This window comes from Gopherus flavomarginatus, chromosome 3, assembly GCF_025201925.1.
Source record: "Gopherus flavomarginatus isolate rGopFla2 chromosome 3, rGopFla2.mat.asm, whole genome shotgun sequence".
Classification (NCBI taxonomy): domain Eukaryota; kingdom Metazoa; phylum Chordata; order Testudines; family Testudinidae; genus Gopherus; species Gopherus flavomarginatus.
The window spans coordinates 253,099,210-253,115,912 of NC_066619.1; the positions used below are offsets into that span (position 1 = coordinate 253,099,210).

The 16,703-nt window shown below is 36.8% G+C and overlaps 1 protein-coding gene across 8 annotated transcripts in view; it reads right to left on the bottom strand.

The window, feature by feature from the left end:
* The window catches only part of SLIT2 (slit guidance ligand 2), a 416,519-nt gene that overhangs the window by 158,867 nt on the left and 240,949 nt on the right, over positions 1 to 16,703 (bottom strand). For all 8 annotated transcript variants that reach the window (XM_050947308.1, XM_050947305.1, XM_050947307.1 and 5 more), the window contains exon 5: positions 3,052 to 3,123. In XM_050947308.1, coding sequence (XP_050803265.1) covers positions 3,052 to 3,123 — 72 coding nt within the window. The remainder of the gene's footprint in view (positions 1 to 3,051; positions 3,124 to 16,703) is intronic.

Sequence of the window (16,703 nt, forward strand, 5' to 3'; positions counted from 1 at the left end):
ACCTTCCCCAGGCAAGCCGCCGAAGGCAGCCTGCCTGCCGTGCTTGGGGCAGCAAAAAAGCTAGAGCTGCCACTGCCAAGAAAGGCAGCATGGTTCTTTGTGGAAGTAATCCCATCTAGCTGAGTTGACCAAACTTTTGTTTTATTTTGCTCACTCTTGTGGCAGATTGGAATGCCATTATTTTACTGCACTGAAATGCACTGCCAGACTGTTCTGTCTCTTGACTCCTGATGAACATCAGCTGTAGGTTTAAGAATAAATTCTGGACATGATGGAGTTTGAATTAGCAAATTGTCTCAATATTAGATTACTACTTTTACTTTAGTCCTTATCTCTGCTACTATCAGCACTATAATTTTGATGAAGGTTCTTAATGTCATGGCCAGACCAAAAGTCAGAGTATACTACATTGGAAATGCTGAGATTACAACAAACCTTAAGTATTGGTGGTGATAATATTCAATAAGGCGATATAAGTACTTTAGTGGTTGAATATTAGATAATCACCTGAACTGGTGAATAGAAAATAGATTTTAACCACTCTATTTTGTAATGGCTTTTGTTTGCAAATTAGTTCAATCTTTCTAAACCCACAGTTGACCAATTGTTTCCTGACTTCTCTTGTATAATCAAACAGAATATAGTGTTTGCTAACTATCTGATCTTGACAGATATTGCTTCTATGGATAGGAGATTGTGGTTTTAAACTCTGCCTCTCTTTTTCAAGTCTCCAGAGAGGTTTGGAGGGCATCCATTTTATGGATACAAGATTTAATTTAATAAATGTTAGCACTCGTCTGTCATCACAAGTTACACACAGACCATCCAACCCAATGATATACATTCCACTACAAGATGGCAAAGAGATACTGGCATTGACTAGTCAAGATTATGTATAGGTATTTCTGTGGAAAACTTTTTGATACTTCGTTTTGTTCTACTAGTGACAAATATCTGAGAAAATATTCTTCTTTGGACCACAAGGAGGCAATCTATGGTATCCATTCTGAAATTCAACATTTTGGTGCCACAAAGAGGATTTGGACTTTTTGGTATTGTAAGGACCTTTTGATAGCTTTGCATGGATTATCCCCAAAAGAGAAAAGGCTTTAAACATCAATATTGCTGTGTACAGAATGATTATAAAGGATTTCAATTCCAGAACTTTAGGCAAACTGCTCTGCAGGCTACCCACACTAGAAAATATGTTAAATCCTAGAGATAATTCTGTGCTGTGTCATGTAAGAAACTGGAGTCTAAATTACAATGGACTGGTATATTTCTGGCATTCTTAGATCTCACCTCCACATTAGAAAGTTCCCATTGATGCTCTCAGACTTATTACTATTCAAAGTTCTTTTTAGAGCCATATCAATTTTCTTATGCAAAGGATCATTCAGAGAAATATTGCCCTCTAGTGGTAGCAAACATTTTCTTAGATTTGAAATACCGGTAATAATGGCTTCAGTTTGAGAGCCCCAAAATGCCAAAAATTAAAACTCAAAACCAAAACCAACATACCTTGAGCAATATTTCTATAAGGAGGTGGGGCTTGCCTCAGATTTAATCTCAGATTTTACTGTGGAGTGAATCTTCAACATGAATATTTTTAAATATAAAAACACGAGTCAAGAATCATAATCAATAAACCCAATTCTCTGCTTTAAACTTTCTAGTAACTTTACAAGACTTGATAATAGAGCTCATGTTTAGCTGAATGAAAGAAGCTTGAGGAGTACGGAAATCAGTTTACAAAATTAATTTGCATCCCTTACCTACAAATGCTAGTATTCTCGCTAGACGATGCTCTCCAACACACCTAAGCACACTGAAGAACATAGGAGATGATAGGCCATTATAGAGGCTACAGGAGCTTGATGCTCTTAAAGAAAAAGGGTCTACAGAGACTGCCAAAGTGAGATAAGGAGGATGGTGCACAAAAAAAGATTGTGCAGACCCTGGGGTGGGATGACTATTAGGATCAGGGAAGCAGAGCTATTTGAATTGCTGTAAATAGACTCAAAGAACATTCCTGAACCTTTTTCTGAAGCTGAAACTCTAGACATGAAATTAGGCAAGAAGAGTTTAATCCAACAGGCCCACTTAATTTGCTGGCCTGATACCAGATGCAGAAAGCTTTAGATTAGCATAGAAACTTGTTTCCCTTCCAGGTCTCAGGCTGTCTCATTACAAGCTATGCAGTGTTCCACCATTATGTGCTTTGCTTTTTAGCCTCCCTCCGCCCACATTTAATTTGAACATTTCTTCTCAGAGACTGCTTGTTACAGGCAGAAGAACAAATGAAGAAAATTGTATTCAGAAGGGAATCCACGAGAGGGCTTTGAAAAGTCCTGTTTTACTATCGCTGTCTGTAATAGAAGGAAAGGCAATTTATTCACTTAAACGGGCGAATGGTAAGTGCAGAAGTCTGTTGTCTTAGAGCTGACAAAATTCCACATTTAGGAGCCATGGTAAATTGCACATGAGTTATGGGGCTACCAAGTCTCAAGCAAGATGTCACCAATCCTGTACAGAGGACTTGCTTTACCATGAAAGAAAAACTGTGTGAGAGAAGTAATCACATAAAAAGTACGTATGTATTCTAGTGGATTGGTTAATAAAATTATCTCAAATCTCTCTCTTTTACAAGATTAAACAAAAGGCAGACCTCTAGACCCTAAGCAGAATGAATTTTTAACAAGAAACAGTTATAGTCAGAAAAGATAGCTCATAGTTTGATTTTCCAGTAAAACACTGGAAGAGGCCTGAAGACCAGATATTAAACCCAGGTTATCATAAGCAAAGAAATATACTGTTTTGACATCTTTAATTCCTTTTTAACCATTTAGATTTGGTGAAAGGAAATTCTAGGATGTACTAAACGTATTAAATACTTTTGCTAAAACAACAATAAAGCTCTTGACTTTCAGGAAGAGACTCAACAGTTGCTACAAAACGTGTTTAAAGAGAAAAACATCTGATAAAACAAAGACAATGTGCAAGTAAAATATAACCATCAACATATAAAAAAGTCAATAGGAAACTACTTACAGATTTTTAATATCTACGGCCCCACGGAAAGCCTTCCTTGGAATTGCTTGAATTTGATTTTCACTGAGATCACTACAAAAAAAAAAAAGATGAAAGGGAACTTAAAAGTTGTTGCACATATTTTATCCGTATGAAAGAACTTTTGTGAAGGAACATCATGTAAGAAAAGGATTTCACAATGAATCTCAATCACTATAATTCAGTATGTCCTCTTTATGAAATATATTTTATTATAGCAACTGATATGTAATTAACTACGAAGAAGAAATCACATTTCTCATATTACTTGAGCTGCATAACAATAAAAAGTTCCCTTAGAAAAGAATACATATTCCATGTAATATGTGACAAAATAATACAGTTTTTAACAGATGTGGTCAAACTGATTTTGCTTAATTTTGAATGCACTTAAACACTGAGTTCAAAAGTTTGATTCAAAATTATTATGTTACATTCTATTGAAAGAAGATTGAAAATGAGAAGAGCAGAGACAGAGAGGGAAACAACCTGCTGAACACAGGAGTTGCCACATTGGATCAGACCTGCACTCTATCTAGACCTATATACTGTCCAGATAGTGGGCAGTACCAGATGCTTCAGAAGATAGGGTAGACAGTAGGTGGATGCCCTCACATCTTATCCTGATCTGTAATAATTGGAGACTGGCTTAAACGCTGAAGAATGAGGTTTAATATCCCTTCAAAAATTGTTACCATTTACTGTACAGATTATCTATTTAAATAGCCAACTCTTTTTGGATCGTGCAAAACTCTGCCTCAACAACTTTCTGCTGAAACGAGTTCTAGAAAACCAGAGTAAAAATGAAGCAGAGAGAGAGAGAGAGAGAGAGAGGGAGAGAGAGACTGGATGAACAGCAGAGAGGGGGAACTAAAATTCGAATGGAGCTTTTGGAAGCTGTTCTTTCCTTAACAGAAATTGTTAAGGAAGCTCAGGCTTCCCATCGGTAGAAAACAGAGTTGAGGAACTCAAACTAGTTTTATGAACCCCAGAAATAATATGAGGAATTCACAAAACCTCACACTCTGTAAGGTTTGTCCATCTCCAGATTTTAAACTACTACAAGGTTTGTATTCATATAACTTGCTTTGAAAAACAATCCTATATGTATATGTAGCAAGTCCTTAGCCAATTCATTATCAATTTAAGGAAACGAAGACAAAAAGCTATATTTATTTGCTACATCTGCTGTCCTTGGTGCATCCATTATCAAAGCATATCTAAAAGTAGGCCCTGCTAATTATTACAAAGATTTTATGAAAAAGAGATAGAACCTGTAAGCTGTGGTTTAATTTTCAAGGCACTTACGTAATTTTGAAAATGGAATATGACTGCATGGTCTGATGATAAATTCAATGGCAATGAATGAAATAGTAATCTGCAGCAGTAGTTACGGTAACTTGATGTAACAGCCTTATCTAAGAAATTATATTACAACCATCTTTCTAAAGTGATAGGATATAATCTATCTGCATGTAATTGCAAAAAACCATGGCCACATACACATATAGATACCGGTTGCTGAGTCTGGGTATTACACTTTCTTCTTTTAGTTTTACATTCAATTAAAATATATATATATGAATTAACAAAGTTGAAGATGTGTGTTAAAAATTTGAAAAAAAAAAATTAACAGCCAAAATCTGTCTCTTGTTAACTGAGATGGGAGTCTCCACACACGTATAGGCACCTACAAATGTCTGGTCAGCCAGATCACTCCAACAGCAATACACTCAGCAATTCTGCTTTTCTGTGAGGGGGAGAATCAAGAACACCAATTTTTTTTCTAGTGGGCCCACACATCAAAGATATCAAATTTCATGTACTGAGGATGTGTACCCTAAAGTACCTTGCTGAATATGCTAAATTTGAAGTTTAAGGTGCTGGGTTGCAAAGGCTGCCAAGCTGCTGATCTGGGCTTTTGCTAATGCCATCCTTATATGTCATGAGTAGGCAACCTGCAGAACGCAAGCTGATTTGCAGTGGCACTCCCCCGCACTGGTGTCCAGGACCCAGGCAGTGTGATTCTGCACTTTAATTTAATTTTAAATGAAGCTTCTTAAAAATTTTAAAAACCCTATTTACTTTACATACAATAGTTTAGTTATATATTATAGACTTATAGAAAGAGACCTTTTAAAAACGTTAAAATGTATTACTGGCACGCAAAACCTTAAATCAGAGTGAATAAATGAAGACTCGGCACATCACTTCCGAAAGGCTGCCGACCCCTGTTATATGTGACAGGAATAGTTAGGTTGGTAGAACACATTTTCAAGAGGTTCATAAAACATTAATTAGATGGTGTGAATGTTCTTAGAATTATGTCAGTAACAATACTTTCATGTTTTTGGGTTCTTTTTTTAGAATGAAGTTTCAAATCTACGATCAGAAAATTCTCTTATTTTCAACACAGCAACAAGCAAAGATACTGGGAAAGTTTTCAGTATTTATGTAATGTTTCAAGTTTACTTCTCCTCACATTAAACAACTTTTCTCATCATTGGGATAATCTAACAAAAAATAACTACAAAAGACTTAACACAAGTGATTAATTTTTAATTCCTCCAAATACCGTTTTTGAGTTTTACACAGTGCTGTAAATCAGTTGACTTAAATGGAAGTACTCCTGATGTACACTGAAAATAGTTGTAGGAAATTCAGGTTCAACGTACAGAAAAACAGACAAGAACTTTTTAATAGGCTAGTTTTAACTAATCTTGTTCAGGACTGAGAAAGAAATGCAAATTATAAGCTACAAGTTTTGAATTAGAATATATTTATGTCTATTAAAACTGATATACATCACACTAAATCAACCAAATAATCATTCTATAATTTCTTTCTAGAACTTTCAATACAGTCTATGGATAGTAACCAGGGGATACAGAAGGCAGACTGCACAATATTTATGCTACAACCATTTTTGTTTGCTTTCGTAAGTGGCATACACATTCTGAATAAAGAAAGCCAGTGTCCATCACCTATTGGTCAACTTCTCCCACAGACATCTTTGTGCTTTCTTCTATGACATCCTTTACGTACGGAATGTCCTTCCTGAACTAACCCATAGTGTAACCACCCTGTGCTACTTCAAATCCCTCTTCCAGACCAATTTCTGCTGTGATTACTACAGTATTTTGCCAAATAAAAACAGCTAGATGGTTGGCAGGGACTTGCAATATTTATTTCATTTGTGTGTTATACATATCTTATAGTTAACAAAACCAAACCCCTTACTTGAAACTGTCTAGCTATGAGAATAATTAGCATGTGTAAAGAAATCTTCTCATTATTCCCTTTTAATGCCTTCTCTGCTTCTTTTCACTGTTTGTTACACCCACTGTTGCATCTGTACTGCAAGCTCTTTGGGGCAAGGCTTGTCCTTTTATTCTGTATTTGTATGTCACTTAGCACAGTGGGTTCCTTAATCCATCAATCAGAAGGAATTCTGGGTGGGGCCAATGGGACTCTATTGCTCCTCTCCTGTGGGTTTACATTACACACTGGTTGCCGTTTAAAAGCTAGCACATACTTAACACTTACCACATAGCAGTACAAGAAGTAATTGTTCAGACCTTCAGGCCAGGTGTACACTACAGACCTATAAAAAATCCACAGCCTGCGCAACATAGTTATACTGACCTAACCCTCTGTGTAGACAGTGCTCGTCAACACAGCTACCACCTCCTGGGGAGGTGAATTAACTATGCTGATGGAAGAAGCTCTCCTATCAGCATAGGAACATCTCTACTAAAGAGCTATGGCAGTGCAGCTGACAAGCCCTTACTTATGGCAGAATAGGAATTAATTGGGGTAACTTTAGCTGACTTTTTAATGTAGACCTCTCCACTGCATATGGGTCTTTAAATATTGTTGCTGTGATTATTTACTAAACAGTAGGTTGCAATCAGTGTTGGTTGGGGTACACTGTTGATTAAAAAAGAAACAGGGGTGCTCTGTGTCCTTGACCAATATTTTCCATTCCTGTACCGTTGTACAACATGTGGTCCTTGTTACAAAGGAGGCAGCATTTTAGTCATTCTGCATGTACTTTAAATAGTTTGTGAAGCCCTTTGAGATCCTTTAGAATGAAAGGGGCTTGTGAAGGGTGTACAAATCCCACACTGGAAAGGAAGAGGTTAAAGAGCTGCTTAAAAAGGGGAACAGTGTGGCTCACTGGCAGGCAGATAGACAGTGGAAGTGAGCTGACCTCCATGCTGGGCTCCTGAGGAGTGTCAGAAGTGGTCTTGGTGTCGCAGGCCTGGCCAAGCCTACGAAGCAGGCACCTATGACTCTCTGAAGAGCAGAGATTTTACCTTTATGTTTTTATTCTTTACTTTACCTTGTGGGAAGAGAGGGGACTGGTAGGAAGTGATCCAGAGAGACTGCCACATACACCAGAGGTGCAGGATTTAGCTGCCTACCTCTGGGCTCCACAATGGATCCCAGTGGAGAGGGTGGGCCCAGGCTTCCCTATCAACACCTAAAGAGAGAGAATGCTACAGTGGCTTACCTTGATACAGAGAAACTAGGTGCGGGGAGAAAACTCTGAATACAAAGGGTCTGGGATATGAAATCCTGACCAGGGGGAGGGGCCCTGAGGCCTCTTGGTTAATCCTGAAGACTCCCCAAATGTTATACATACTCTTTTATACATACCCCGAACAGGACAGACTTGAATACGTGACCTGGCCAGAGGGCAGAATCACTGAAAGGACTGACCACCACAGGGCAGAGCAATAGTACGAAAAAGGGGTAACCAACAGGATGACAGCCAGCCACATTCCCTCCTGACAAGTAGGTGGCGCCAGTAGTGGATTCCATAAGGGTACAATAATACTATCAACTAGTAAGACAAGTGGACATCGTGGGTTCACAAGTATAAACCAGAACTTAAGGGGGGGTGGGCATTTACCTGTCCCAGATATGAAGATATCAATCTGGGCATTTAACAATAAAGGGACACTCCCACTAAAACAAATTATTCTGCAGCATTATTACAGCTTTATAGTTTACACAAAAGACAATGTGTCTATGAAACAGCATTAACAATTCAAGGATGAATGAATGATACAAGTGGAGAAATTAACAAATAATTTTATACAATTGGAATGAAAATAACGCAGGAAATTGCAATAAACTCTTTGCCACAGGGTGCAATGAAACAATATTCAAACCCTATGATAAGCTCAGATGATGTGTGGCAAATTCTATTTGCCCCATGAGCCTCTTCCAGCTAATTTTTTCACAGTTCTGTTTAGCAATTTGTAAAGAGCGGATATAATCCAAATTATTAGGCCAATTTCTGAGTTCCATAAGAAGGCTTTGCCCCTTTATAATAGGTACTCAAGTAAGTGCAACTTTGTGGGTTTAATCTATCATACGCACTGGCTTGCACAGCTCCTCCAATAACATTGTGTTTGATGTACTCCTTCTAAGATATTAGCAAACAGCTGTTTCATCTATATTCCAGGGGTCAGTGTAACAACATGTAACCTTAGCACTTCTTTAGTGGAGGGGAGAGGAGAAGCCCACAACAATGATATTCTGGAGACACATGAGCAGGTCCATTTATAATGGTTTGTTTGTTTCAAGTTTAAATATGGTTCAGTTGCGTGAAGGGAATATAGCCAGAAACTTTGCTGGTTTCTGTTATTTTGATTGTACCACCCCCCACTCCCAAAATCAACAAACAAAACCCCCTAACTATAAATACACACACACACACACACACACACCAGAAACCTCTGAATTTTTGTTTGCTTAACTTGGGACTTCTCCTGAATTTCTGCCCTGCTGCACACACACACCCTTTGAGAATCTGATCTCCATCTTTTGCACCCACAAAGAAGGTCAGATTGAAGCTGATCTCAAAATCAGGCTCTAAATGTATTGAACCTGAATAAAAATATATTTGAGCTAATATGAAATAAGAAAATATATTCTACCAAATGTTCAAACTAAGGCTTTTAGACAGAGAAACTGAATGGCTAATTTATTTGGTTTTTACGTTGATATTTCAGAGCATATTAGTAAATGAGGTATAGTATCTTTTGTAGAAGTACCAGTAAAACCTCATTTAAAAAACAAACAAATCTACTATTAAATGGGAAAAATGGGACTGGACTGCTGGGTTTTTATTTATAAGAATTATTGGGTTTGCAGGTTGGTGTGGTGGGAAGCAGATTTACAGCAAAATCTTGCTAACACTTGTATTTCAGACCTGTATAATATGCTCATCTGTTCTCATAGAAAAAACTGAAGATATTTGTATGTGTTATTGTTTTCCTAGTGATTCTAAGGATAAAGTCACCTTACAACCTAATATAAATGAATCTGATATACTGCATCAGCTCTTAGCAAATGAAGCCAATACTGCATTGCGGCTATTTTATTACCCACCACGTATAGTTTCCAACTGAGTATTCCATTAACCTTCCAAAGCAATGCTATTATTTTAATTTTATAAATTGAAATAGCAATGTATAATATCTATATCATACACTGTTAAGGTTGGATCCATTTTCGTGTGTGGGAAAACTATCGTTCAATTTGATGCAATAGATCTTTTGTAGATGGCAACGTACTTGTACAATTAATTAGTGGTAATTTTATTTTCCTCCATGGCTTATAGTCTGACCAGTGATATCATAAATCTATACTGCCATCTTTTACTTTGTGAAGTACTGAGTAATGGGAAATAAGTAATGTGCCCTTATTTTAAAAGAAAAAGAACTACTGAGTCAGATAGGAAGCACTGAAACCAAAACATTATTTATTCAGTTTTACAAATCATCTCAAAAAATGTCTATCCTGTGCCCTTGGGTCTTTTCATAATTATTTAAAAACAGAAAGACATTATGCATTATACTATAAATCTACTTTACCTCCTGCTGGAAAGCAAAAAATTAATCCTATATATTCTTCATGAAATATATTGAGCCACATACAGTCTATATAATGAGATCATACAGGGATGAAGTATGAAATAATATTTCTGATTTTCATAAATTTAAGATAATGATCACACAACTTACAAAAGCTGAAGTGGAACAGAAGCATGAGTTGCAGTATTTGTACGAGGGATTTATGCGGGAAGGAGGACAGGGGGTGGGTGTTTATCAGTGTACCACTCTGAAATGCAGTTACCATATTTATGAACAGACCCACTCACATATGTTCCAATATCCAGCTCCCATTGGCTGCCTATTTTTCTTTGTCATATTTCCTAGAGATGATGCTCCTAAATTAAATACATTTAAGACCTTATTCTCTATTTCCTTGCATATCATGTAGTCCTGTCCATCTGTGTTAACTGGATGTAAAACTACCATATTGGAATTGCAGTATTTTACATCCATATTGTACCGATATAAATAATTAGTGCAAGGCAGTGGAGAAACAGGCCCACTGGATCAAGTTGCTCTACTCTGAGTTCAACTAACCACTAAATAGCCTTATCTGAAATGTATCAAGTTCTTCCTTAGAAAATAAACAATATTTCAAAAGATTTAATGTATAGTTTCTTATCTCTCTATAAACAGACAAAACTACTACAGATGAATAATGTGAAATACATATAGTTCATTAGACAAGCATCCAAGACACAATCTCTTATCAAAACTAACTGACTTATACAATCCTTTGTATACTCTAGTTTGGTGCAAAACCATATTCTAAATGCTGATGTGGCCCATTCAGCTGCTTGGTTAAACACACTGACTGGTAAAACTAAAAACCACCCAGTTCTTACATTTTACAACACCATCCTGATTTATAGTTACTGCCAGCAACATATACAAACAAACACAAAAAAATAAAAAAAAATCCTTAAACAAAATAATAAAGCAGTCAAAAATTTGTAGAATAGGGATTTCCCTTAAATTATTTAACAAATAATCCACTAAATAAATTTGGTTCTGGGATTTACTCTTGTAAAAGAGTACTGGTGAAAGAACCACAATGTGGTATAGCAAAACAAATAACACTTGCTTTTTATAAATGACATATGCTTAATTTAATGGGCAGCAGGTTTAAAACAAATAAAAGGAAGTTCTTCTTCACACAGCGCAGTCAGCTTGTGGAACTCCTTGTCTGAGGAGGTTGTGAAGGTAGGACTATAACAGGGTTTAAAAGAGAACTGGATAAATTCATGGAAGTAAAGTCTATTAATGGAGATAAAGTCCATTAATGGCTATTAGTCAGGATGGGTAAGGAACGGTGTCCCTATACTCTGTTCGTCAGAGAGTGGAGATGGATGGCAGCAGAGAGATCACTTGATCATTACCTGTTAGGTTCACACCCTCTGGGGCACCTGGCAGTAGACAGGATACTGGGCTAGATGGACCTTTGGTCTGACCCAGTGTGGCCGTTCTTATGTTCTAATTTGTTGTTTTGATATATAATAAGCATTATTTATTCATTTCCAAACTTTAAAAAATTGTGTATTTCTGAATATTTACACTTAACTGATCCAATGGTTGATGGTCAGATAACGATTGCTCCCATGATTCATTTATTTCTCACTGCTAGAGTGGATTATTGCAGTGTAGTCTACCTGGAACTGTACCTTAAATCAATCCAGAATTTATGCTGATGGAGAATGCAAAAGTCTACTTATTAAACTATTGTGCCCCATGACAGCACATGAAACCTGTGCTCCACAATCTGCACTGCCTATTGGTTTCTGGATTGAATGTAAGGTGTTTACTTATAAAGTCTTATATAGCCTCAGATTTTCTTACTTCAGGGGACCATCTCCCTCCTTGTGTTTTAGTATTGTTAAAATAGGTATTAGGGTTATAAAAATGCACTTAGTGTTTAGACATTATGGAATGCTTGTAAATTGCTGCCTGCATTAATCTCATTTATATCTGTATCCCATGCTATAAGGTAAAAGGTAAGTGTTTGCTCAGTAACTGTAAATCACGACAGGAGAGAAGCATTAACAAGTGTGACATACTAGTTTCCAATAAGAGGTGTTATCTCTTGCCCAACAAGAGGTCCACCAGACAAACTATTGTGGAACATCACAGGGCAAAAGCCTTTGTTGATTGCTCCCAGCTCCCATGAAGAGGAGACGCGCTACTGAATTCCTCACAACAGCTGAACTGGCAACTCGAAGCAAAGGGGGGAAGGAATAAAATGCTTGAATTGTGAGGAGCAAAGATTATTAAGTATAAGCAAAGGATCCCCAGTGCTTGGCCTGGGGTAGCCCTAAAGGATAGGTGGAGCTTGCTTATAACAGAAGCTTCGATTACTTCTTGAAAATTAAGACTGGAACTCGTGTGTGTGTGTGTGTATTTACATGCTTTAACCTATAAATAACTCATTTCCTACTCCTAGTTAATAGATCCTTACATAATTTATTATAGAATTGGGTACTAGTGGGGTCTATGGTGTGAGATCTAAGGTGTAACTGACCTGGGATAACTGACTGGTCCTTTGGGAGTAATCTGAATATTGCTGTGATCTTTGGTGTAAGGGACAATCTATCACAAAGGTAGGCAAACTTGCATGGCAAGATAGATTGAAGTACCCCAGGTGACTATCTGTGACTCCGGGTTAAGGTTGTTATAAGCTTGAGGTGTTTACACTTGATGGTTGGTTGGTGAAATCTAAGTACAGAACTCACAACGAATATGGGGCTTGTGCCCTGCTTCGTGTCAGTCTGCCCTGAAGTTGGTACCTCTGTCTTTGAGCCACTGCAGGACAGATTGACAGGCCCTCGGCTTTAGAACAAGCTTTTACTCTCTGATCCAAAACAGCTCTGATTTGTTGATCTTCTGGGAATACTGCAAGGTGCCTCTGTGAGAGCTCCTTCAAATTGGGCTTTTGAGGGGAAACAGATCTGTGGGGGTGAGTGAAGTCACAGGGGAGTTTTGTGTTCTTCTGACTCTGATTTGATTTGTTAAAGTAATTTATGGCAGAGTGTCTAATGGTGCTGGATAGATGCTATTTTTCTACATTTGAGAGAGAAAGAAAGAAAGAGTAATAAAATAAACGTCCTCTACTCCATACTGGGTTTTCTGTCCAGTGAAGACTAATTCAGACTGGGTCTTATTGCTTTAGTCTCTTTATTCACTGCCACGTAAAACAAGAAAACTATCTTTCCTAACTGTTCCAATGTAGGAAGGAATCTGGTCTGAAAGCTTTTTTATTGCTATACAGGCAATCCTTAGTGACATTACATTTTATTGCATTAGAGTAACTTTAAAAAAAAAAAAAAAAGAATTGTTTTCAAGACTGTATAGTGTGATACAAAGAAACAAGAACAATTACTAAGCATAGAGAAGCTATTAAAGCATTATACTGCTGTATAAATGCAAGGACAGTAAGCAGGATAGAACATTTTCTCTAAAATTAACAGCTCAGGTGAAAACTGAAGTGAATCTATTAAAGCATATTTGGAGTTTAAATTTCCATCGTAGTACAAGGTATATCACATTGTAACACATCTTTAATAAACAAATGTTTATACATAATCTATATTAGCAGCAAAGAATCCTGTGGCACCTTATAGACTAACAGACGTTTTGGAGCATGAGCTTTCGTGGGTGAATACCCACTTCTTCAGATGCAATCTGTATTGTGACCCTATTCTCTGTGCCTGTCATGCAGCAAATATATTACAATATATAGTACATAAAAGTACCTTTCTATCAAAGCCTATTAAGTTAAGCTTATCCAGTTAGTTGTTCAACACTGACAAGCTGGACTCTAGATCAGCGATTCTCAATCTTTTTTTTCATTTGAGGACCCGTAAAAAATTTTGAAAGGAGGCACGGAGTCCTTTGGAAATCTCAGACATAGTCTGCAGACTCTCAGCAGCCTGCAGACCACAGGTTGAGAACCACTAGATGTTCAATGTATCACAGCTCTCAGTGCAGCATAATGTATTTATAATATTACTCCTACAGTCAAACAACTTCCGATTCCTTATTATTTCCAGGCCTCGCTATTTGGCATGTACAGATCAGCTAAGGCAAACACAAAGGAAAATAAATGTTTATGAAGTCATTCCGCAGACAACTGATAAGATAAGTGTAGTTCTAAGAAATGTGATTCTACTTTTCTCTATAAAATATATTGCTTATGAGCAGCAATAGTATTTTTTGGTTTTCAGACAATATCCAGTAAAAATGTTCTTCTCAATAATGGAGATAGGGAAGGAGTACATTACTTTCAACAATGTTTTGTTGATATTCCACATGGCATGAGTATCTCTCTCATTTGCCAAAGATAAAACAACAAATTATACATACTAGTGTTAACACCATAGAATACTGTTCATAACACCATCTTGCACTTCTAAAGTGCTTACCATCTGAGGATTAAAATCTCAGAATGCCCCCATAAGAGGTAGATATTATCCCTCCTTCAGAGAAGGGAAACTGAGGCACAGTGTTTCAGTAACTTGCTAAAGATCACAAAACAAATGAGAAGAAAGGTTTAGGATAGATCATAGATCCCCCAATTCCCTGTTCTGTGCTTTATTCACTATGCCCTACACTGGCTCTGCCACAGATTTGCCAGAGAATCAAATGTTACAAAAGGAAAAGTCAGTCAGTCATTTTAACCATTCCTCTGCCAATTCAGGATTGCTCCTACCACAAATATATAGTGCTCTGTCCAGTTGAGTTATAAATATTGCAAATAATAGCGCTTCCACCACTTTAATTTGGAGAACTCCAAGATACGATAAATCTCAGTCAGAAAAGAGTTTCTTCCCCCTGAAATTCAGCTTCAACGTCCCTATTCATTTTCATCTCATTTCATTTTTAATTATACCCCCTTTCACTACTCTAAATTCCCCTCAATCTTCCATGTTGAAACCATTCAGATTGTTGCTACCCATTTGTAAATCTATATTTGAACACAACTAATGTAGCACCCATTTGCATTATTGTATACAGCAGATCTTTGTATTGCTCTCTCTTGGAGGCCAAGGCAATAGACTATATAAAACATATAAAAATGGGAATCAGGCTTTGATTAATAATATTATAGCCTGTTTGCCACCACAGTTTAGCAGCTCCTCCAATACTGGCACTTGATGTTATGCCACAAATATAAAAATTACAATCATTAATATCAACAATTTACATTTCTATTGTCACGTCAGGAACAGTTTGGTTCCTGGATTCTGATAAGAAATAACACAAACCATATCTGTTTACAGAACTAAGTCTTGATGAATTTACAATCCATGCAAAATGAAAATGATATCAGAGTAGTACCAATTCTTTTGCATTTTTATATGTTCATATTTAGATTCTGGAATGAAGCAAAGCCTCCCATTTCAGTCTTTCCATGAAAGCCAACCTCTGGCCACAGAATCAATTCCATCCTGAAATGTCTCCAACAGTGCACTTAAATCAATTTGTTACAAAGGCTTTACATAAAATTATACATGGAGAAAATATATTTTGTTTTAATATAAAAATAATTACCTAAGCAGACTCACCACTCTTACTTCATTGCAATACAGTTTCTTAGCATGACAAAGGCTAATTCTAAAAATAAAACAGGAACATAAACAGGACCACACATGTATATTACTTGGGTCTTAGCAATTATTTTTTGAAAAGACAAATAGTCTTTTCTTCTGAGTAGTCCACTCTTCTACTACATTAATATATAACTCTGTTGCTTCAGGACTGTAAGAAAAAAAGTTATGACTTGTAATTGTTCAATTAATAGGCTGTCAGAGAAAAAGACCACCCACAATTTGGAAGGGAATTACAATACTATTTCGAACTTTGGCTTCAATGCAATCCTTTTCCAGGAAAAGTGTTTTTGAAAAGACTACTTGAAACCTCTTAAGAATTAAATAAAATAAAATAAAGATTTGTTCTTTATCCCCCATAGAAAAAGTCACATTGCTCAAGTTGATAGAAGTAGCTGAATGACAGTTATTGGCTTCAGGTTGTCATGCATTTGTAATCAAAGTGCAGTTCCCTTAATGATTGGTGAGATAACAGCACAGCTGTGAAGTGTGAGGCGACTGTTGACCTATAACCTTCTCTCCCAGTATGCAAGCTGACTTTTAGCAATATAGACAGAAAGCTTTTGCTAAATGTTTCAAAGAATACAATTTATTTCAATGAATGTATTCTGCAGTAACATCTCTCTCTTTGTATATTACTACTTAAACAACAACACTGTTGAGGGTTTATTCTGTGTGAGACAAAGCAATATTTTTATTTTGGGGGATATCACATACAAATATAGGTTTTAGTTTGCATTCCTTCTGCAGGTTACTCAATTCAAATTCATTGTCTGAAATTAATAGCCAAACAACGCTAAAATTGAAAAAAAAATCACCCTGAAATAATCTGAAAATGTGCATCACAAAAGACTAGTGTGCTTGCACCATAGCTGCCACAAACTCCAGACAAGCTACTTAGAACTGCAACACAGAACCACAACAGATTTGCAAATGTATTTGTCTCCCCAATCACTAAAATTGTGTAGAATGAGAGGGGGTCTTGCCCAGTCGACTTGCAAAAGTGCAGAGTGAGAGACCATTCCTTGAGAGTAGCTAGGAATGCTGTTCAGACTACCTTGGTCAATCAGCAGATGGTGGGATAGGATTTTGCCAATCCTAATTGCTCATACCCCACATCTAT